At 34.7% G+C, this 23,433-nt stretch overlaps 1 protein-coding gene across 2 annotated transcripts in view; it reads right to left on the bottom strand.

The window, feature by feature from the left end:
* The window catches only part of adamts12.L (ADAM metallopeptidase with thrombospondin type 1 motif 12 L homeolog), a 352,590-nt gene that overhangs the window by 151,075 nt on the left and 178,082 nt on the right, over positions 1-23,433 (bottom strand). For both annotated transcript variants that reach the window (XM_018266523.2, XM_018266519.2), the window contains exons 4-6: positions 17,634-17,830; positions 6,853-6,936; positions 3,799-3,923 (exon numbers count right to left, since the gene is read on the bottom strand). In XM_018266523.2, coding sequence (XP_018122012.1) covers positions 3,799-3,923; positions 6,853-6,936; positions 17,634-17,830 — 406 coding nt within the window. The remainder of the gene's footprint in view (positions 1-3,798; positions 3,924-6,852; positions 6,937-17,633; positions 17,831-23,433) is intronic.

The following is a 23,433-nucleotide window of genomic DNA, read 5'->3' as shown; positions in this document are numbered from 1 at the left end:
CTTTTTCGAGAAGAATTATTGATAAATGAGTTCAATTCGTGGACGGCTGTTTGGTTGACTTTGTTTTAATAAAAAAATTAGATTAATTCAAGTTTTAGTAAATAGCCTTCTAGCACTCTTCATTAAAGCACATTTATTATACTGGCCATGTCTGATCCATATCAAAAAATTGTTTTTAATGGACTTTTTAGTGATATATATATATATATATATATATATATATATATATATATATATATATATATATATATATATATATATATATATATATATATAATATTGGCATATTGTCTTATCTAAGATGTACAAGACAGACCAATTTCAAATTGTGACAAGATAATAATAGTACTTAAAAAACACATTTTATAAACACAAATATATATAGACAGCATATAATTTCTGCATGTTTGCACATACTGAATGTAGCCTTTTACTGCTCTCAAAACAAACCTTAAAAGTTGGAATAATAATCTATCTTTTGCAAATGAAACAGAGTGATATGCCACCAAATATCAGTTTTGCATATTGATATTTAACATCATTGAATTTTAATACTAGTCTTGTCATGCAAACAAATATTCACATGTAATTACCATAGAAAAACATACAGCTTTGGGGAAAAGCTATTGCTTTAAAATATTGTATACACTCAACCACAAAACAATATACTAGTAAATATAAAATATCATTAGTATATTTCAACATAAATGGTAAGTCGGGAAGGCTCATTTATCAACATTCTTGTTTTAGAAACCACGAATAAACCCATTTTCTCTAAAAGCATGAGTGCCATGTAATTTATTAAAAGATATGAATATAGAAAGAACTAACGCTGAATGATGCACTAAAAATATATGAAAACCTCAAAAACCCTCTATAAATATGACTTTTTCTGAGTTATTAGTCCTAATTGATTAAAATGGTCCAATAGGATCAACACAGCTTCCATTGACTTCTATAGGACCTCGCCAGCCTTTACTTGGCAGATTTTGTTATTGTTTGGGTTTTCATGTTTTTTTGTTACACTTAGGGGCAGATTTATAAAAAAATTTATAAAAAAATTTAACTTCAAGTGAATAGGCTATATTTGATTATTCAAATCGAATTTGGATCATATCAAATTCGATTCAAAGTATTTTAAAAAAACTTTGATTTTTCAAATTCCACCAAATGACTCCAATTAGGTTGTAGGAGGTCCCCCATAGGCTAAAATAGTCAGGCGAATAGGCGAATAGTCAAAGTCAAATTTTTAAAGAGACAGTACATGATACATTTTGATATTCGAATTTTCGAATTATTTTCAAATTCAAATCGAATTTGGACTGTGCCCCAGTCGAAGTACACTAAAATTAGCTCAAAATTTGAATTTAAAAATTAAATTTTTCAATTCGACCCGTGATAAATCTGCCCCTAATAAACTTGCATTTTTTGAGGTTTAAAAAATGAATTGTTAGAGATTCTTGTGAAAAAATAGAAATCTATTTCGCTTGGCTGAAAAATTTGTCAAACCGCTGAATTTTTTTAAAAACCCCTGAAAAATTTGTGAAATTTCAAAATTTTGCTGAAATTTCATCAGATAGATGTAGACTGTAGAAGTTTTCTCTCCATGTTTTTCTTGCGAGAAATGCATTGGAGTTAATGGATGCTTTTTCTACACTTTTTTTTCTTGTGTCATTGTCAAGTGTTAATTAGTCAATGGACAAAAAATTGTGTGGGGGTTTTGGTAAAGAAAAAGTGCATGGAAAAAATCTGTAATGCTGTTGCCCTTTTTCTGGCATGTTCTTGGCAAAAGACTGAATTTTTTTGTGGGTAAACAAAATTTGTGGTAAAGCTCTAATACTGCCATTGGCAGGTGTTTTCTTGTTTTTTTAACCGCTCAAAAAAGCCCTTGCTTTTTTGCACAAAAACACACAGATGTGTGAAGAATGTTGCCACTGGGTGAAACAGGACATTTTGCTGCTAATAAAATAGGAATAGCAAAATTTGAAATTATGAAACAGTATAATTTATAATTACATACTGAAGTCAATGGGTGTTTTGATACTAAATACATTGAAGTCAATAGTAGGGTTTTTTAATGCAAAATGCATAGAAGTCAACCGACGCTGGTTTTCTCCGATTTTTACCAATTTATAGAATTTTAACAATGGCAGAAAATGAGAATCATTTCTTTACCCTGTGAAAATCCTTTTTAGCATGCTATAAACCAGCTAATTCCTAGATGTTAATGAGAACAATCTACTTGTATTTGTGTTGGAAGAACAGAAGGCTACTAGTGATGGGCGAATTTATTCGCCAGGCGCGGATTCACGGCGAATTTGCTCGTTTTGCCGCCAGCGAATAAATTTGCGTAACGCCCGCGAAAATTCGTCCGAAAAAATTCGCCGGCGTCAAAAATGGGCGCCGTTTTGCGAATTTTTCACCGTTTTGTGAATTTCGCGGCGCAAATTCGCCCATCACTAAAGGCAACCTCAATGGGATAAAATGAATGGCCTTTTTGTTCATCTATACAATAAATCTTATCTTTCTCCATGCTCCAACAGCCTCCTGGAATATAACATTTTCACTTGTTTTGTAATTTAGGATCCTTATTACACATGACAGCAAGAAATAAATGCCTAAGACTAAAAGCATTTCTCTTTACAAATAATTCAAGGGAGCAAATCCTCTAGTTGCTGTTCAGAAAAAATCGAAGTTTGATCTACGAAATGATTTCAGAGGACAAGGATGAATGGCGTCTATGTGACAAGCTTTCTCATGTTTTTTTTTTAAAGGTCCATTTATCAACAGTCTCATTTTAGTGGATTTAGAGGTTTTTTTTTTCAAACCATTGACTTCTATAGGACCTCAACAGCCTTTACATAATTGTTTGTTTTTTGTGGTATTTACACTTGGAGGCACATTTATCAAGGGTCGAGTTTCAAATTCATGTACGTTTTTTAAAACTCGACCAATTGAAATCTATTAATAAAATCAAATCTTTACAGCTTAGACGAATTGATTTGACCTGAAAACTTGAATTGAATTTAATTCGAATTATAAAAACTTGATTCAAATTTAAAAAAACACAAGTTTTTTCTCTAAAAAAAACCATGAATGTCAGGAAGGCTGCAAACATCACCAAATTTATCCCTGGACCTCTCCCATTGACTTATACAGTAATTCGGCAAGTTTTAGGTGGCGAATAGTCAAATTCAAGTACTTAAAGTAATTCGGAAAGTTTTTGGTGGCGTATAGTCAAATTTAAGTTCTTAAAGGGCCTTAAAGTATGATAAATCTCTAAATTTGAATGAAAACTGGAATCAAGTTTGGATAATTCACAATTTGAATTTGAGTTTTGACCAAAAAAAATTCAATATTTGAATTCGAATTTTCAAAATTTTGAATTTTTATAGCTTAAGAGAGATTAAAAAAAAACACAGATCTTTAGAGATTTGTGAAGAAAATAGAAAATAAAGTGTTAGTAAATAGTCCCCGTAGTGTTTTTATTTTAGCCAGTTTTCTGAAAGTACTTGGTCAAACACAGGAGTGTGGCTTTCTGCACTTGGTCGCCCTAACCATTAACAATACGAGCAGCACTAATGGGTATTCTGGGTTAGTTCCATGAGTAACTGATTTGCATATATGCCATGCACCTATGGAACACAATATTTCTAAACACTGCTGCTCACAGTAAAGTGACATAAAGGACTGACATCCTTTACACTTTCATTAATTGTAGTAGGTGTCAACCCATTGTCCTAGCTGAACTTGTATTTTTGTTTATTACTACATTGGATACTGATGCTATAGGATTACCTGGTTAGCAGTACTGCTACGTCATGGTGGGCAGGATGTGCATCACTTTTTGGGTTGATACTCTTCTGCCATTTACAAAAGCTGGCCAATGTTTGATCGGCATTGTGAACTATCTTGAGTCCTTCCTAAACAAGAAACAATAACTTGTTAATTTTCACTGCCATATGTGGAGATTGTAAAGATTTGCAAACACACTTTCACTTGCCTTTTTATAGACCATTACATTCCTTTTTTGTTTTTGTTTTTTAAAGCATTTCAGCATAGATGTAACAGACTCTAGCAAAATGGGTACAGGTATGGGAATCTATTATTTGCAAACCTGTTATCCATAATGCTCAGAATTACGGAAAGGCCATCGACTAATTTAATCAAATAATAACATTTTTTAAAAATGATTTCCTTTTTCTCTGTAATGATAAAACAGTATTTTTATTGGAGGCAACCCCAGCCTTTTGGGTTTAATTAATGTTTTAGTAGACTTAAAGGGGTTGTTCACCTTTGAGTTAAGTTTTGGGGGGTTATGATATAACATAACATAAACTGAATGCAAAAATCGAACAATTTGTGATTATTTTTTTTTTATAAAATCGGACTTTTAAAAAATCATGAATTTTTTGGAATTTATGAAACCCTGAGGATGGAAAAGTCTGAATCTGAAAATCCAGCATCTCAGACCTGTTGAGGTTGCATATAAGTCAATGGGAGAAGTCCCAATGATTTTTTGATGTGCGCTGGGTTTCGTGCAATACCCCAAAACAAAGTTTTCAGAGTTTTCAGGTGAAAATTTCCAAAATATATAGTGAAAATCGTGAAAATTTGGATGAAAAACGTGAAAATCTGATTTTTTTTTTACCGCAAATCAAATTTTCAGAAAAATGTAATAATAAATATGTGTAAAAAACCGAACAGATTTGATCGGAGTGAAACGTCAAAATCTGATATATTTTTTTTACCGCAAATCAAATTTTCAGGAAAATGTATAATAAATAAGGGTAAAAAAACAAAGGGCTTTGATCGGAGTTTGTAGCAGAAAATATTGATATAAATTCGGACTTTGATAAATAACATCCTTAGTATGGAATAACAATAAATGTGAGCCTTACAGAACATTTGTTTTTTAGATGGGGTCAGTGATCCCCATTTGAATGCTGGAATTCAGTCAGAACAAAAAGGCAAATAATTAAAAAGCTATGAAAAATAAATAAATAATGAAGATCAATTAAAAAGTTGCTTATTCTACAACATAGAATAAGTTAACATAAACGTGAACCATCCCTTTAAGGCAGTGATCCCCAACCAGTAGCTCGTGAGCAACATGTTGCTTTCCAACCCCTTGGATGTTACTCTCAGTGGCCTCAAAGTAGGTGCTTATTTTTGAATTCCAGACTTGGAAGTGAGTTTTAATTGCATAACAACAAGATGTACTGCCAGGTAGAGTTGCCAGGCCACATAGGGGCTACCAATAGCCAATCACAGCCCTTATGTGGCACCCCAAGGGACTTTTTCATGCTTGCGTTGCTCCCCAACTCTTTTAACATTTGAATGTAGCTCACGGGTAAAAAAGGTTGGGGACCCCTGCTTTAAGGTATGAGGATCCAAATTACCAAAGATTCCTTATCTGGAAATCCCCAGGTCCCAAGCATTCTTGATAACAGGTCCCATACCTGTAATTAGTGTTTTTGGTTGCTTGCACAATGATCTGTTCTACTAGGTAGAGTTTTTAGCTGCAGGCTGGATAAAGACTAAATCTGAATGCTATTAATTTAAAAACCATATAAAACAAATATTGAAACTTCTTACAGATGATGTTTAGAATAGGTCCTTAAAATAGATAAGTTAAAAGGTAAACTCATCTTTTAAACTCATTTACACATATTAACTCAAAATGCTAATACTGACTCATTCATTAAGCAAAAATAAAGCAAAATATTGCAAATGTGAGGTTTTTGACACTTATTTTATGTAACAATAAGCTACATTTATATATTAAATGGATTACAATACACTTTTCTTATGTTAGTCAATTCTGGAAATTTGAATATAAAAACTTTTCTCCTAATTCAGTTAAATTACTGTAGATTTATAGGGGTTATTTACTAAACTCTGAATGCAAAAATCAATGGAATTTAATAACCCAGAGGATGGAAAAGTCAGAATCAGAAAATCCGTCATCTCGGACCTGTGGAAGCTGCATATAAGTCAATGGGAGAAGTCCCAAGAATTGTTTGATGTGCACTGGTTTTCGTGCAATACCCAGAAGTTTTCAGAGTTTCTGGGCAAAAAAACATAAGAAATCGGGTGAAAATTTCGAAAAAATCGTGGAAAAACCCATGCGGATTTGGTCGGAGTTTTTTTCAGAAAATATTGAGATAAATTTGGACTTTGATAAAAAAAAACCCCATAGAGTTTTCACGTAATTAACAGTGAGATACGTTTTTCTGAATTTAATTGCATCTGAAATTGAATCGCATCCATGAGTTTTCACGTGATAAACCTTTTTCTCACTGAATTAAATCTGGCACTTTAAGGGGCACATTTACTTAGCTCGAGTGAAGGATTAGAAGGAAAAATACTTTGAATTTTGAGGTATTTTTTTGGCTACTTCGACCATCGAATTGGCTACTTCAAATTTCGACTATGACTTCGAATCATACTAAAAATCATTTGACTATTCGACCATTCGATAGTCGAAGTACTGTCTCTTTAAAAAAAACTTCGACCACCTACTTTGCCACCTAAAACCTACCGAGCACCAGTGTTAGCCTATGGGGAAGGTCCCCATAGGCTTTCTAGCCAATTTGTCAACGAAGGAAAATCGTTTGATCGATGGATTAAAATCCTTAGAATCTTTCAATTTGAAGGGTTTAATCGTTCGATCGTGCGGTAAATCCTTCGACTTCGATATTCAAAGTCAAAGTATTTAACTTCGATGGTCGAATATTGAGGGTTAATTAGCCCTCGATATTTGACCCATAGTAAATGTACCCCTTTTCCAAAATTCCTTTTCCATACACTGTCTATGGCACATTTGTACAGTAGGCTGGTGTCACTTACCTCTTCCTCTTCCAGCAAAATAAGCCGAACCACTTTAATGTGAATTGCATTGCCTATGTTTGAATCGTGAAATAATCCCGCCACCTGTTTAAGCAAGAAGATAATGGTTCAGTCATATCAAGTGGTAGATTATTAATAAAAGCAGAAAGTGTTTTGGCTTTTCAATAATTTTGCAGATTTATGGTCTTTAAAATGTCCGACTGTCTGTTTCTTAGCAGGGGTTTCAACAGTGAAAAACACAGCACCGATATTTGAAGTAATGTTTATTTCTATTCAATATTTATTCTATATTTCAAACTTGCTTTCTGACCTTTGGTTTGTAGATAGCTGTAAAAGACATGACATTTATCAAGGGTCGAAGTGAAAATTCTAATTCGTATTTAGAATTTTGAAATTTAAATTTCGAGGTTTTTTTTGTGAAATTCGACTAGGGAATAGTTAAACTTGAATCTAGTTTTTAAAAAAAGTCTTATTTGATTTTCAAAATGTATCATGCACTCGACTTAAATCTGCTGAATTGCTGTTTTAGTCTATGGGGGACATCCTGGGATCAATTTGGAGTTGTTTGCTGCCTTCCTTACATTTTCAGAGAAAAAAAATCGAATCAAATTTGATTCAAATTCGATTCGAGTTTGCGGGTCAATTGCATTTACCCGAGTTTTAAACATTTTAATTAATTAATACATTTTAATTTGTCGAATTTCGAGTTTATGGGAGTTTATGGGAGTTTAAAAAAACTCCATGAACTCTAAATTTGACCCTTGATAAATCTGCCCCTAAAATACATATATATGTATATTTATTCAGGTTCATATTTTTATTTTTCCCTTAAATATCATAAAAACATCCATTAAGCAAAAAATACACGAAAAACTAGCATGTAAAACTTGGCCATGTAAACATCAATGGGCTGTCTTAGCAAAAATTTAAACTGTTATTCAATTCAAGTTTTTGAGTTTTTCTATTTTTTTGAGCTTGTAAACTCACTAAAAATGATGCGTAAAGCATGAATTTGAGGTATTTGAGTATATCCTTTCCTACATTTTTATTCATTCAAGTTTTTTATATTTGGATTTTTTAATACATAAGGTAACTTGTGTTTTTTTTTTTACATTTCAAGTTTATTTAAAGTTTGAAATATAGCCCTCCAAATGGTATTTCTTTGTTCTCCCTGTGTCTGTGTGGGTTATCTATAGGTGCTCTGCCTATACAAATACAGTATGGGAGAATAAAATGAAAGGGGTGGTTCACCTTTAAGTTACCTTTCAGTATGTTATAGGCTAATTCTAAACAACTTTTCAATTGGTCTTGATTATTTTCTTTTTTTTATAGTTTTTTTTTAATTACTTGCCTTCCAGATGACTTTATGGGAGCACATTAAGGAGTTGTTATCTTGCTCATATTTTTTAAAAAAATTTCCTTTTCAGCAACTGTCATTTTCCCCCCCCTACAATATCTAAAACCTGCATCTCGTCAAGGTTTGGGTAGTGAGATTTTTATTTCTTGTTTCATATATTTGCTTTGATAAATCTCAGAAACATATGATCAGAAAGTTGATGCAAAATCCCAAATATAAACTTTAGAAATCTGCTTCTGTCTTTATTTTTAACTTTGAAGCACAGGGAATTTGTTTAATTACAGTCATTAATTTACTGTCAAATTATACAAAATGTTTTCTTATTTGCAGCTATTACAGTAACCCTGTATTCAGAAAAACAATTCCCCCACCCTCCCTGAATAAAAACTTGTGTTGAATAAAGGAACTTTTTTCCATGATCAACCAGTGGATAAGTGGGAGTTTATTTCAGCAAATCACAGGCTGCTCTTAGCCCACGACAAACGTACATAGAAATGTACATATTAATAAATCAGTCATAACCCAGTGTGAGAAAATTACTTTATTTTCTAGTTTCCGAAAAACTGAAATGAGCTTAGTCTCTTGAAATGACTAATGCATTAGAAAAAAAAAACTCCTATTATTTCCTTTTTTAGGTCTATTAAGCTCATATATATATTATCCTATTTAAATACCAGTTAGAACACTTCTGCTTTAATACTTCATGAAATGTCTATGTGCTGTAAGTGGAAGTTTTATTGTATGTTCTGTGACATCACCCGTAGATAATTAGGTTTATTATACAGAGCAAGCAGCCATAATGCATTGTTGCTGATTTATTTCTAATTGCCCGTGAAAGCCTTTGTATGATGATTCACAGATAATGCCCCGATTTTCTAACTGTTTAATATGCTTTTATGCTTTTTTTGTTTGAATTGTGGCATCAGCCTCGGAATAATGTCATCTGTTATGTGCCACTAGCTTCTCATTATGGCTATAGCTTTTCATTCTGCACATAAAAGCCTATAAAGACCAACCTGCTTATGAAACTGCCGCTTTCAGTATGGCATATATTCATTAAAAAACATACAATTGACAAAAGGGAACGAAGCCCCACCCTCTTCCTGCATCCAATCAGTGGGATATGTCCATCACATAAGATACAATTGTGAATTGCCCCTAATATTTTTACCAAACCAACAGGTTGATAGGAGCTGTACTGACTCAAACTTGTGGTATTGCTGCTCAGGGTCGGACTGACCCATCAGGAGAAAACCCAGTGGGCCCCGGTAATCCTGTTGAGCCTCACTTGACCGGACCCCTTGACAGGCAGTAAGAGAGGAGCCAAAATGTGGCAGGTGTGCTAGAGTGTACGTGGGCCCTTAACTGGGCAGGAGCACAGTGGTGCAGTATGCTGGAGGCCGATGGAATGGTGGACCCCTAGCTTCAATTTGCTGGTGGGCCCAGCATCCCCCAGGCCAACACTGCAAGGTGGAACAGCAGATAATTATTGTTGGGGTTAATTTTCTATAAAGCCACTATGTGTAAGGAGTTTTCATGGGGCCGAAGGTGGTGCAATGGGTAGCACTACTACCTTGCAGTGCTAGGTGCCAGGGCACTATCTGCAAGTTTATATGTACTTCAACTAGGGAATAGTCGAATTTCGATTTGAATTTGAAAAAAAATAGAAAATCGAAATTTATCATGTAATGTCTCTTTTAAAATTCGACTTCGAACATCCGCCGTCTAAAACCTGCCGATTTGCTGTTTTATAATATAGCCTATCAGGGACCTCCTAGAACTTATTTGGAGTCAATTGGTGGACTTGAAAATACTTATAATCGAATTCGATCAAATACAATCGAACCGTCGAATACAGCCTATACACCCGCAAAAAAAAAAACGTTAATTTTTTGAATAGATTCTGGTTGTTTTGTTTTTTTTTATTCGAATTTGAAGTTATGGGAGTTCAAAAAAACTCCCATTACTTCGAAATTCGACCCTTGATAAATCTGCCCCTTACTGTATGCATATTATTATCCTAGTTGTAGCAGTGGCTTTATATAAATGTAGGTGATCAGACAAGTCTTTCCCCTGTTTTTCTCTGTGTGAAATCATCCAGCCATCCGATAGACTTGGAGCCCCAGTGCATCCCTGAGAAAGGAGGAAGACCCAAGGGAGTACCTTGCTTTGTAGCCAAATGCACAGGGTTACAGAGAGAGCTTATAATGGACTTCTGCTGCAACAGCCACTAGAGCCAGATCTCGACAAAGTCAAAGTGCAGTGTGTATTTAAAGGAGCTGCATTAATAAGTGAGACTTTGTTTGTGCTCAGATGGACAACTTTGAGCTTCAGCCTAGAGGGAGAGGTTACCCTGCATTCCATCCTGTTGCAACCCTTGTGTGTCCCCAGTGTGAGGACAATTGTTTCATGAGAGCCTGCCATGTGGGAGTTACAGACTATATCCTAAAGGAGAGGTACATTGGGGCAGGTATAGCTACCTGGGGAATAAAGAGCTCTGGGAGGGAAAACTGACATTACATGTGGACTTAACTCTACCTGCAGTAGAGAGAGACTGTACTAGGTGCTAGACAGAACTACGTCTCCCCAGTGTAGGAATATTATTGCATTGTACTTGTTAACCCATTTTTTCCCTAATTCTATATATAAAGTTCCTCTTTGTTTACTGCAACTGTTATGTTTTATTTTCCTAGTGGGGAGCCCTGAGGTGCACTCCTCAGTGCCTACTAGGTGGAGGCACTGCACTGTAATTGTTCCCAGTATCTTTCCTGCAAAGAGAATTTAGGGCCCTGGATTGCAAAGGGTTAATTGCTGTTTAAGAGTGTGGTAAGAAAAGGATTACATATATACATCTAAAACACCTCCATTTAAGTCCAAGTAATCTAAAGGCAAGTTGTAATGATGGGCGAACCTATCCCACGCAATTCGCAAAATGGCGAACAATTTGCAAAACGTATTGAAGTCAATGGGCGTCAAAATTATTTTGACACACTTCAATTTCGGCGCATGCAACCACGCATCCCTATTTTGTCCAAATGCATTAAAGTCAATGGGTGTCCGAATAATTTTGACAAGCACCAATATTTATGCACATGACTATTCTGACACGCGCCTAAATTGTTTTTGACACAGCGGATTTTTTGACAGCAAATTTTCTCCGCAGTTTCGCTGATTTATTCGCCAGGGGAGAAACGCTGAAATTTTCCTGCAAATTCGTGCCTGCAGAATTTATTTGCCCATCACTAGCAAATTGTCATTTTATTAAAATTATCAGCCACAAACAGATGCAATTGAATATTGCATTACTGGAGCATTGACCATACTTTTGCATTGAATGACTTGTAGAAAGTGACTAGTCTTACATTACAGAGACAGGACCCTGCATCTATGTAATTGAGTCATTATGTTCATTCTTATGGTAAAGTAATAGCTGTGTAGGAATCATAAAGTCTCTTTCCTCCACCTCCAGGATGGTTTTAGAATGATATTAAGACAGCGGGAGTTTTATGACTAAGATAAAGGCACAGGAGATTATGCACATCATTCTGAGATGATTCTAATAAACTTCCAATCTAACCTAACCTGGAACTGATACACTTCTCTGGTACCACAGGGGATCAGTAAAGTTACTATTCTCTTTTTCTTTTTCATTTTTGTCTGCATTTTGTTATATTTTATTACTAAGATGTGAAGTCTAAGAGTAAAAAATGGTAATGGGTGAAGCAGAAGGAAACATGGAACAATAAAAAGACAATAAAAATGGAAAGAGGACAACTGATGTACAACTAGCTTAAAGGGATACTGTCATGGGAACAAAATTTTTTTAAAAATTAATCAGTTAATAGTGCTGCTCCAGCAGAATTCTGCGCTGAAATCCATTTCTCAAAAGAGCAAACAGATTTTTTATATTCAATTTTAAAATGACATGGGGCTAGACATTTTGTCAATTTACCAGCTGCCCCCAATCATGTGACTTGTGCCTGCACTTTAGGAGAGAAATGCTTTCTGGCATGCTGCTGTTTTTCCTTCTCAATGTAACTGAATGTGTCTCAGTGGGACATGGGTTTTTATTACTGAGTGGTGTTGTTCTTAGATCTACCAGGCAGCTGTTATCTTGTGTTAGGGAGCTGTTATCTGGTTACCTTCCCATTGTTCTTTTGTTTGGCTGCTGGGGGGGGAGGGAGTTGATATCACTCCAACTTGAAGTGCAGCAGTAAAGAGTGACTGAAGTTTATCTGAGCACAAGTCACATGACCAGGGGCAGCTGGGAAATTGACAATATATCTAGCCCCATGTCAGATTTCAAAATTGAATATAAAAAAATCTGTTTGGACCCACGTTGCGCGTCAACACTATTTGGATGCCCATTGACTTTAATGCCGGAGTCAAAATTATTGCGAGTGTCAAAATTGAATTGACGCGGGCGTCAAAATTTGCGTTTCGCAAACGGGAGAAATTCGATCACTAGAAATAACCACTTAAATAGGTTTCTGTAAAACTGTAAAATAAAATATTAATTTATGAATAATGAATGCATATGATAGCACTGTGTCTCCAGAAAGGTCTTTCCAATGTAATTTCATATTTGTTTTGATATGTTTATCTTTGTCCCCTACTTTCCCTAAATCAGTCCTAGAATTCAAACCTCACACCCCATGCACAGGTATAGGATCCGTTATCTGGAAACCCATTATCCAGAAAGCTCTGAATTACAGCAAGGCCTTCTATCATAGACTCCATTTTATCCAAATATTCCAAATGTTTAAAAATAATTTCCTTATTCCTCTGTAATAATAAAACAGGGGCTTCTACTTGTTCCCAACTAAGATATAATTAATCTTTATTGGAAGCAAATCCAGCCTATTGGGTTTATTTTATGTTTACATGATTTTATATTAGACTTAAGGTCCAAATTACAGAAAGATCTATTAACCAGAAAAACCCCAGGTGAATGTGAGTGTCTTCTTTATCACTGCACTGTCAGTTTGCTCTCTGTCATTATTTGTATGCTAAACATGGCGGCATGATCTCATTCCTTTGAGTTGCACTAATACACTCAGTGCTGGTTCTGCTCTATACGTTGAATGGCACTGCAGAAAAGTAATCAATTTTATCTTAATAACATTCTTTTTAGGCCCTGACATTATGCGTTTATTCACATCAGTCAAGATCAATATTAAAATCTAACTCTTGTGCTATTCCTTTCGCTTTTACTGCAGAGAGATACTGTAGTTGGATGATTAACCACATGTGGATTTACTTTTTTTATGGATTTTTTTTTATTTTAAATAACAACTAAATATTTAAGCAGCCTTCCAGTGAACCCTAGAATTTTCATTTTCTATATATTAAATAATGGATTTCCTCCTGCCTGAAACATCAATATAAAATGAATAAATATGTATTGGCCTATGATTTAGCAAGTCATGCCTGTGATTCATAATAGAAAGCAATCTATAGGAGTTAGTAATCTGTGCCAGGAAAGCAAAACATTTTGATTCATCTTCTATACTATATGGGACAATGTAAACTTATGGGACAAACTTACTAAAATCACTGGGGAATCCTAGGGGCCTTCAGTATTTAGCAAATCGATTTTTTCTGGGTTTTTAAATGGGAAAAACTCAAATAGTTTTTTAAAGGGAATAAAAACCCCAAAAAATCTGAAAATACTCCATCTCAAACCTGTCGAGGTCATGTAGAAGTCAAAGGCAGATGTCCCTTTTAAAACTTGAAAATATTTCTTGACATTTTGATCTGCTCTGGTTTTTGTATGATAATAAGAAAAAGTCAAGCTTTTCAGGCAATAACTTGAAAAAGTCGAACTCGAATTGTCACATGATTTTGAGACTTTTACTGCACTGAATTTTTCTAGCTGATTTTTTGATAAATGAGTTCAATTTGTGGATGGGAATTAGACCAACTTTGTTTTAATAAAAAAATGAGTTTTAGTAAATACCCCCTTAAAATACATTGTGTTAAATGCCATTCTGTAGGTAATTCCACATTGATAAACAGAATTTTAGCTTTACCCAAAATCCATACAATCAATTTTTTTTAAATCTCTTTATTTATGATTTTTTCAATTTTACAATAAAAAAAACAGAATATAAAAGAAAAAATAAAAGAAAGAAAAAAAATACAAATAAAAAATACAGAAATATACATCAATCTTCTGGATAGGATATAGCACATATACATTTTTCAAATAAGGTTATAAGGCATAGACATTGCAAGAGTACCTCTTTATATTTGACTGATCTAAGCAAGCTACTCAATCAATTTTAAGTGGGTTATTTAAAAAAAAAAAATTTAACTCGAATTTTTCTACATTTATTTAAGTCCAATGCAGTAAAAAGCCGGAATCCGAAAACCAGCCATCTCAGACCTGCCATGGTTGTGTATAAGTCAATGGCAGACAGAGGTCCCTATCCTAATGGGAAGTTATCGTTGGTCTGCAATGGGTTTAGCCAGAAAATACGATCATTTCAGGCTTTCCTGGCAAAAACCTGAAAAAAATTGGGGAAAAAGCTATAAAAAAAGGATGATATATTATATAAGATTTTTTTTTTAATTTGAGCTTTTTAAATAATAAATAAGGTCAAATTAGGTATGGGAGATTGGTCGTGATTTTTTAATTAAAATAAAGATTTTAGTAAATTACCCTCTTCTTCTATTGGCCTTCTGTAAGGCCAATATTGCAATGAAAATTCAAATACTGGTCATACAGGGTATGGATCCCTTATCTGGAAACCTCTTATTCAGTAAGGTCTGAATTACAGGAAGGTCATCTCCCACAGACTCCCACAGACACAGTCAAATAATTCTAATTTTTGAAAATGATTTACTTTTTCTTTGTAATAATAAAACAGTGGCAAAGCAAATACTTACAGTATGTGACTTAATTATACCAAATGTAATTAAAAGCATGTTTAAATTAATACAGGTATGGGACCTATTATCCAGAATGCTAAGGACCAGGGGTATTCCGGATAACGAGTCTTTCTGTCCGTAATCCATGTATAATGATTGCTGTAAATTTCTTCATATGTAGTGATGGGCAAACTTATTCGCCAAGTGCGAATTTGCGGTGAATTCCCACGATTCGCCAGCGGCGAATAAATTCACGAAACCGCAAATGTATTGATTTCTTATACGTGTGTGTATTGAGCATGTAGGGCAGTGATCCCCAACCAGTAGCTTGAGAGAAACGTGTTGCTCACCAACCCCTTGTTGATGTTGCTTTCGGTGACCTCAAAGCGGGTGCTTATTTATGAATTCCAGGCTTGGAGACTAGTTTTGGTTGTTAGTTAGGATTTGTACTGCCAAACAGAGTCTCCTATAGGCTGGCAGTCCATACAGAGACAGCCAAACAGCCAATCACAGCCTTTATTTGACATCCCCGTGGAATTGTTCATGCTTGTGTTGCTCGCCAACTCTTTTTACATTTAAATGTGGCTCGCGAATAAAAAAGGTTGGGGACTCCTGATCTAGGGTAACCTAACCCCCGACCCACTGGTCGTTTCTAGCACTGCAGCCTTGCAGCTGTTCATTGAAATTCTCTCTGATTACATCACTTCCTGGTGCAGGGAGGAAGCAGCCATTTCTGTGTAGACCCATTTCATTTCGCCAAAAATTTGCCGCTGGCGAAATGTCGCAGACGCTCATTAAAGTCTATTCGGCTCAAATGTTTTTGACGTGTCTTTTTTTTTTGTCGCACGGCACCATACAAGTCTATGGGCGTCAATTCCGCGGCGAAACAAGGCGGAAAAATTCGCCCATCCCTAAAATGGCTGAGATGATTGAAATTTTTTATAAAAATAGAATTTTTTCAATTTGGGTGAATGGGATCGACCCGCAAACTCAAATCAAATTCAAATCAAATTCGATTTGAGTTTTTTCTTGGGAAAAAACAAATCGATTTTCAGGAAGCCACCAAAGAACTCCAAATTGATTCCAGGACGTCCCCATAGGCTAAAACAGCAATTCGGCAGGTTTAAAGTGGTGAATAGTTAAATTCGAATTCAGCCAGTGCATGATACATTTCGAAATTCGGATTTTTTTAAAAACTCTAATCAAATTTTAACTATTCTAATAACACTAAAATAAACTTGAAATTCACATTTTTAAATTCGAAAATTGAATTTGAAATTTTAATTTTCTCTTCGACCCTTGATGAATCTGCCCCTACATGTAATGCTATTTTAAACTTGCTTTAGTATAAATCCTAGGGGCTATTTATAAAACACCACATGTTCTGTCCATTTGGTCTTTCACTTGCTGCAGAAGGTGGTCTGCTGAGCTGAGTGAAGATAGGCCCAGTAGGCTTAGAAAATTTAAAAAGGTTTGTAATAGCTCACTCTAAGGGGGGTATTTATTAAAACAAAGTTGACCTAACTCCCATCCACAGATTTAACTCATTTATTTAAAAATCAGCAAGATGCGGTGCGGTAAAATGTAGTGACAAAATTGTGCATCTATTCGAATCATGGGACTTTTTAAAATTGACGCTCCAAAAACTTGACTTAATCGAGTTTTTGCCGCGACAAATCAAATTTATTGGCTTATCAGACGAATACCAGTGTACAGTAGATCACTTTGCCAAGAAACATCTTCAGGGACATCTGTCATTGACTTCAATATGACTTTGACAGGTTTGAGATGGAGTATTTTTGGATTTTACCAGCTTTGGGGTATAAAAAAAATCTCTAAAAGTTTTTTTCCCTCTAATAATTTGAGTTTTCTTCTTTAAAAACTTGAACAGAACAATTTTAAGTTCAATAAATAAGCCCCTAGGAGTCAGTCAGGCAGTGCTGTATTCATGAGGGGCCAGTTGGGTAGGAACATAAATTCGGGCCACAATGAGGCCCTATGACAGGACCTGCACCCTCTATGTTCTCTGCACCTCTTGGATTTTTCATCTCATGAAAGGTGTATATAGTGCAGGCAGTTCCAATGTAGAAATGATCTGTGCATGAGCACTAGGGGACACTCTCTTGTGCCCCTTAGTTCTCTTGCACTTCTGCCTGTGGGCATAGTAAATGCCCCGGCACTAGTGATGGGCGAATTTATTCGGCAGGCGAATTTGTGGCAAATTTGTGCGATTCGCCGCCAGCGAATAAATTCGCGAAACGCTCGCGATTAAATTCGCAAAATGCCTGTGAAAATTCGCGCCATAAAATTCGCCGGCGTCAAAAATATATATATTCGCGAATATATCGGCGAAGCGAAACGGCACAAATTCGCCCATCACTACCCGCCACTTAAATCAATTGAATAAAATATGCTATGCAAGTACAAATCAGTCAGGGGTTATCTCTCAATGCCAAATTGGTGACCACAAAATAGTAGGGCATCTAAAATGTCAACAAAATTCAACTAATAATCAGGGACTTAGAAAGTGCCGAAACTGTATCATACATACCATGTTCATGATAGTAAATATATAGGACTCCACATTATTGCTGCCATGGTAGCCGATCATTTTGGTATCTGCAACCACAAGGGTTTCCACCCATCGTTCTTTGCTAACTGATCGTTGTGATATTTTTCGGCCATTCAGGTAGTTCCTCTCCCATTCCTCACGCTGAAGTTCTTGCTGGAGAACGGACCTGGAAGTATCTAAAAAAATTAAATTTGATTACATTTCAAATTTAAACTTTAAAAAATAACAAAAACTTTTGAATCAAGTTTTTGACCGATTAATCACCACCCTGGGAAAGTATATTGTAATCCATGAACCTCTGAGAGTCTAAAGATCTCAAATCTAACAGTGAAGTGTTGTGTCAGATAAGCTTGTGAGGGTAATTCTTTAAATATGTAATGGATCAAACGAACATCCACTACTAAGCCATGGAAAGTAGTTCAACATGAATAATATGGGAAATGTTTGCCAGGTCATAGTTTGGGTTCGGGTTGAGCTCTTCCTTTCATTCTCCCCACCTCTGACCATAGTCTGCCATCTTTTGCCTCCAGCGGTTCAACCCTCACACCCCATGTACAATTAAGGGATCCATTATCCGGAAAGCCATTATCCAGAAAGCTCAGAAATACGGGAAGGCCTTCTCCCATAGACTCAAAGCTCTAAAAATTTGAGATTAAGTAAGGGGCAGATTTATCAAGGGTCAGATAGTAAATTTGAATTAAAAATTTCGAGTGTCAAAATTGACACATTTGAATTTCAATCCCCTTATTTGAATGTAAATTTGAATTTGAGATTTATCACACCTCAACCATGAGAACAGTCCTATTTTGAATATTCGCCACCTAAAATCTGTCAAGTTCCTGTACAAGTCAATGGCAGAGGTTTGTTGAGCCATTTGTAGATGTTAATAGCCTTCCTGACATTCAAGTTTTTTTTCAGGAGAAAAATTTTGATTCGTATGACTCTAATACGAATTTAATATGAATTGAATAAGAATCAAATACAATTACAATTTTTGGGTCAGAACCATTTGATCTAATATTAGAAATTCATATTTTTTCTTAAATAACCTCCCAGTCGAATTGTGAGTATATCTGAATTAAAAAAATTCACATACATTTTAAATTCGACCTTCGATAAATGGGTCTCTAAGGGGTACATTTATCAAGGGCGTAATTTCGAGGGTGAATAAAAATGCGCAAATGCTTCGATCGAACGATAAAATCCTTAGAATCAACCGATTTTAATCGATCAAAGGATTTTTATTTGATCAAAAAAATGTTAGAAAAGTGCTGGGGAAGGTCCCCATAGGCTAACATTGAACCTCGGTAGGTTTAAAGTGGCGAAGTATGTAGTCAAAGTATTTTTTAAAGAGACAGTACTTCGACTATCGAATGGTCGAATAGTCGAACGATTTTTACTTCGAAATTCGATTTTTTTTTTTCATTCTAATCCTTCACTCGAGCTTAGAAATCTGCCCCTAAGTGTAAAATCCATGAAAGCCTTTAATGCCAAACTTCACCAAGTAAAAGTTGTTGAGGTTCTAAAGAAGTCAATGGGAGTTCCGCTGCTCTGATTGGACTGTTCCAAATCAATTAGGACTTTTCATGTTTTTTCTACTAGGAGTTGTCTGAAAATCTTGTCATTTTTTAATAAATGTCATAACATTCATGGTTTTAGAGAAACTGAGTTTAGTCATGGTTTCAAAAACCTCTAAAACCACTAAGAGAAAGCCTTACAGTAATGTGTTATGTGATGGAGAATTATTCCAAACAGCATATATACTTTAGGCGTAGAATAATGTGGCTTCATAGTAGAACAAGAACAACCCAACTGTCTCTCATTACTGAGATTACCCAGTGGTCAGTACGTCTTTGTTTCTATTTTTTATTATTCCTACTCTCTGTACCAAACAGATTAATAAAACATATTGGTTCTGGAGTTAGGGAAAGTATTTAAAAAAACGTTGTTTTCATCTAACCAAGCGCAAAAGAAACTTCAGATGCCCATATCCACAACTGAAACACTTCTGATGCAGTTTCTTTTTTTTCCATTTGAATTATGAAACACGACTCTTGTTTTAATTTTCCAAAAAGTCCTTCATACTATGCTGAATTTGTAATCCAACGTGATAATAAAGGTAATCCATCATGTTTAAAGTCCCTGAGAAATTCTTCTGCCATTATGGAACAACTGAACTGAATTATTCAAATACCAAAACTTCAGAACAAAATGCTCCTAAGGCTTTCTATGGGAATAACACTTGATATATGAAAAGTCATCTGTTTTTTTTTTTTTAAAACAAAACAAATACTGCATAATATCCGTTTCCATATCCCTATTTATTTTTGTTCAAAGATTCATTATAATGATGGGCGAATTTCTCCCGTTTCGCTAAAAAATTAGTGTGAAACTCGAAAATTGACGACAATTTGTGTGAATAGTGTTGACTTCTTGGACACGCATTGAAAAATTTTTGACGCCTGCAAATTTTCGCTGGATTTTCGTGAATGTATTCGCTGCTGGTGATAAGCGGAAATTCACAGTGAATTCGTGCCAGACGAATTTACTCGCACTTCACTAATTCATTATTAAGGAGAATCATATTCATTTAAATGAGATATTGTGCAGGTTGATTGTTGTGTTTAGCTTTTTATATGTTGGCTATTTTTATCGAGGGCACCATTCATACGATTGTGACGCGTGATTTTTCAGACGCACGTCCAAAATTTTTGACACCAATAGATTTTTTGCTAGAGTTTCGCGAATTCATTCACCGGTGGCGAAACCCAGAAATTCTCAGTGAATTTATTCGCCCATCACTAATTCATTATTAAAGAGAATCATATTCATTAAAAATGAAATATTGTGCAGGTTGAAAGTCTAGTTTTTGTTGTGTTTAGCTTTTTATATGTTGCCTATTTTTATTGAGTGCACCATTCATACAATTGCACTCAATGCCCCTCTGTTTCCCATGTATGCCAGCTGGTTTACTAGGGTGGTAGTAGAGCAGCAGTGGGAGACTGGGATGAGCACAAAGGTCCAAATTCAATTTGATGACAAAAACGTAAAGTATCTCATGGTTTATCAAATGAAAACTCATTAGACGATTGTGGGAAAATTTCAAATTAAATTAGGAAATTTTAATCTTGCCCAATATGTCAGACCTGTGTTGCCCTCACCCTGCACAAGTGACCCTGGAAATAACCCCTGCAAGTGGCAGTTAATAATTTCAAGTCCCCTTTTTTATAAAAAAAATCAAACCAATGGGAAAACTATATGGCAACAATATATGCTGAACCCCCTCCTGTGTTTTAAAAATGTAAAAAATTGTGATTTCTAGTAATGAGTTTTTTAGGTGAAAGGTTTTCGCCTAAAAAAAGAAAAAGACGTCCACAGACTCTTATGTGTGAAACAATTTGTCGAGCTTCAAAAATGTATCATTCAATCAAAAAAACTGTCGCCCATAGACTTCAATTAATTTCTAAAATTTTTTGGCATTTTGCTAATTTGAGCGAAAAGGGTCAGATTTGCCCATACTAGTGATTTGCAACACACAGGCCACAAATGAAGATGAAGTCATCAGATTACTTTTCATTGCCAACATGCAAAACCTAATTTTGGTAGGGTTTGAAGGAATTACAAAAAAATAATTATAAGGATTAGGCATCTGTACAGATATAGGAGAACTGGCTTAAAGGGAGGAGGAGGACATTTCTTGCAATACTATTATTGCAGAGAGGAAATCTATACAGAAATGTATAGGAGAAACTGTGATAAAACCTAGGAGATTATTGTTGGTGCAGCTTTGCAATAAATTCACACCAAACCTCTTGGTCTACTATTTTGTCTTGCTGTAACACTTGAAATTTTTCATTGCATGCTATTGCTATATCTTTGCAAATGTATTTAAATTGTTCTAGTATTTATTTCATTCAGTTTATTAATCATTGCTACTATTTTACATTTTTATAGTGGACCACAACAGAATAACAAAATATGGGAAAACATAAAAAGAGGGGTATAAAATTGCGTTTGAATGTGGAATTACTGTGGTTTGCCAATGAAAAAAAAGCTGTATGATGCAGGGAAACAAAATAGTTCTTAAAAAGTATGAATACCTCAAAAAACACTAAAAAAAATCAAGTTCCCCGGACAATTCCTAGCAAAAAAAATAAAACCTCTAAAAGTTCAAAAGATCAATGCAGCTTCCAAGGATTTCTATAGGACCTTGACAATTTTTACCTGGCAAAGTTCTGTATTTGTGGCTTTTGTGGTTTTTACACGTAGGGGCAGATATATCAATTGTCAAATTACGAGTTAATCCGAGTTATTTTAAACTCCCATAAACTCTCAGATACTCGAAATTTGACCAATTGCAATTTATTATAAAAATTGAATTTTTCAAACTCGGGTGAATAGGATCAACCTGCAAATTTGAATCAAATTCGATTTGAGTTTTTAAAATTCAAGTTTTTCTCCGAAAAAACTTGAATGTCAGGAAGGCTGTAAAGAACTCCAAATTGATCCCAGGGCGTCTTCCATAAGTTAAAACACAAATTCGGAAATAGTGGAATTTGAATTCTTAAAGGGCCAGTGTATGATAAATTTTGAAAATCGAATGCTAATTTTAAAAAAAACAACTCAAATCTAATTTTAGCAATTCCTTAGTCGAATTTGACAGTTTTGGCCATAAAAAATGTGAAAATCCAAAATTTGAAATTCTAATTCAAAAATGTAAATTTTCAATTTGAACCTTGATAAATCTGCCCCTAAATAAATCGCAAATTGTTTTTGAGCTTTTTGAAAAAAATTAGAAAAGCACAAATTTTATGAGATTCATAGAAAAATTGTAAATGTCCCTATTTTTTTCCAGATAACATTTTGAAGTGGTTTGGTAAAAATATTTGATGAAGACAATATAAAGTATTTAAACAACTAAAAAAAGTTTGGTTTAACTTGGTGAATCACTTCAATGATACTCTAAGGTATATTTATTAATTAAAACAAAGTCCACCAAATTCTTATCCATGAATTGAACTCATTTATCAATACTTCTTCTTGAAAAAGTCAGAGCAAAAAAAAAAAACCTTGTGACAAAACTGAGCATCAATTTTAATCATATGATTGATGCTCCGAAAACTCGACTTTATTGAATTGTTGCTGTGAAAACGTGACTTTATCGGGTTATTGAAAGATCAAAATGTCAACAAACAACTTCTACAAGTCCTTGACAGGTTTGAGGAGGAGTATTTTCGGATTTGGATTTTTAGCAGCTTTGGGGTATTATAAATCTCTAAAAATTCAAATTTTTAAAAACTCAACCAAATAAATGGTGAAAGAGAGTGTGAAGTGTTGTGAGAGATTTGAAAGGGTTAGATTGACCTGCCGACCAGTGGAAACATTAGACTATTGACAGGGCTAGAGCAAGAATATTCACAATTCAAATGTTATGGAATAACTTGACAAGGAATAGAAATGAAATGTGAGAACAATATATATATATGTTAATAGTTCACAAAATCATGAAAAAAAAGTCATGACTTGCAAATGTGCCTTCATACCAGTTTTAACAGCTGCCTCTTATAAGTTAATGCCAGGCTGTGTCCTTTCAAAACTCTCCACTTGGGAAATATGATCAGGTACAAAAACTAAATTAGCCTTCTGACATCCCTTTAATAGGTAACATGGCTGAATAGAGCTAAAACCCACAATCTGTAAATGCTGTAAAGGTTAATTACATTTTGAAGCAGACACATAATGACTTTACAATAGGGGGGTTTCTTAATGGCAAAACTGA

Source organism: Xenopus laevis, chromosome 1L (genome assembly GCF_017654675.1).
Source record: "Xenopus laevis strain J_2021 chromosome 1L, Xenopus_laevis_v10.1, whole genome shotgun sequence".
In the NCBI taxonomy this organism is placed as follows: Eukaryota; Metazoa; Chordata; class Amphibia; order Anura; family Pipidae; genus Xenopus; species Xenopus laevis.
The sequence above is the reverse complement of the archived record's forward strand: the minus strand, read 5'-3'. Positions and strand labels throughout refer to the sequence as shown.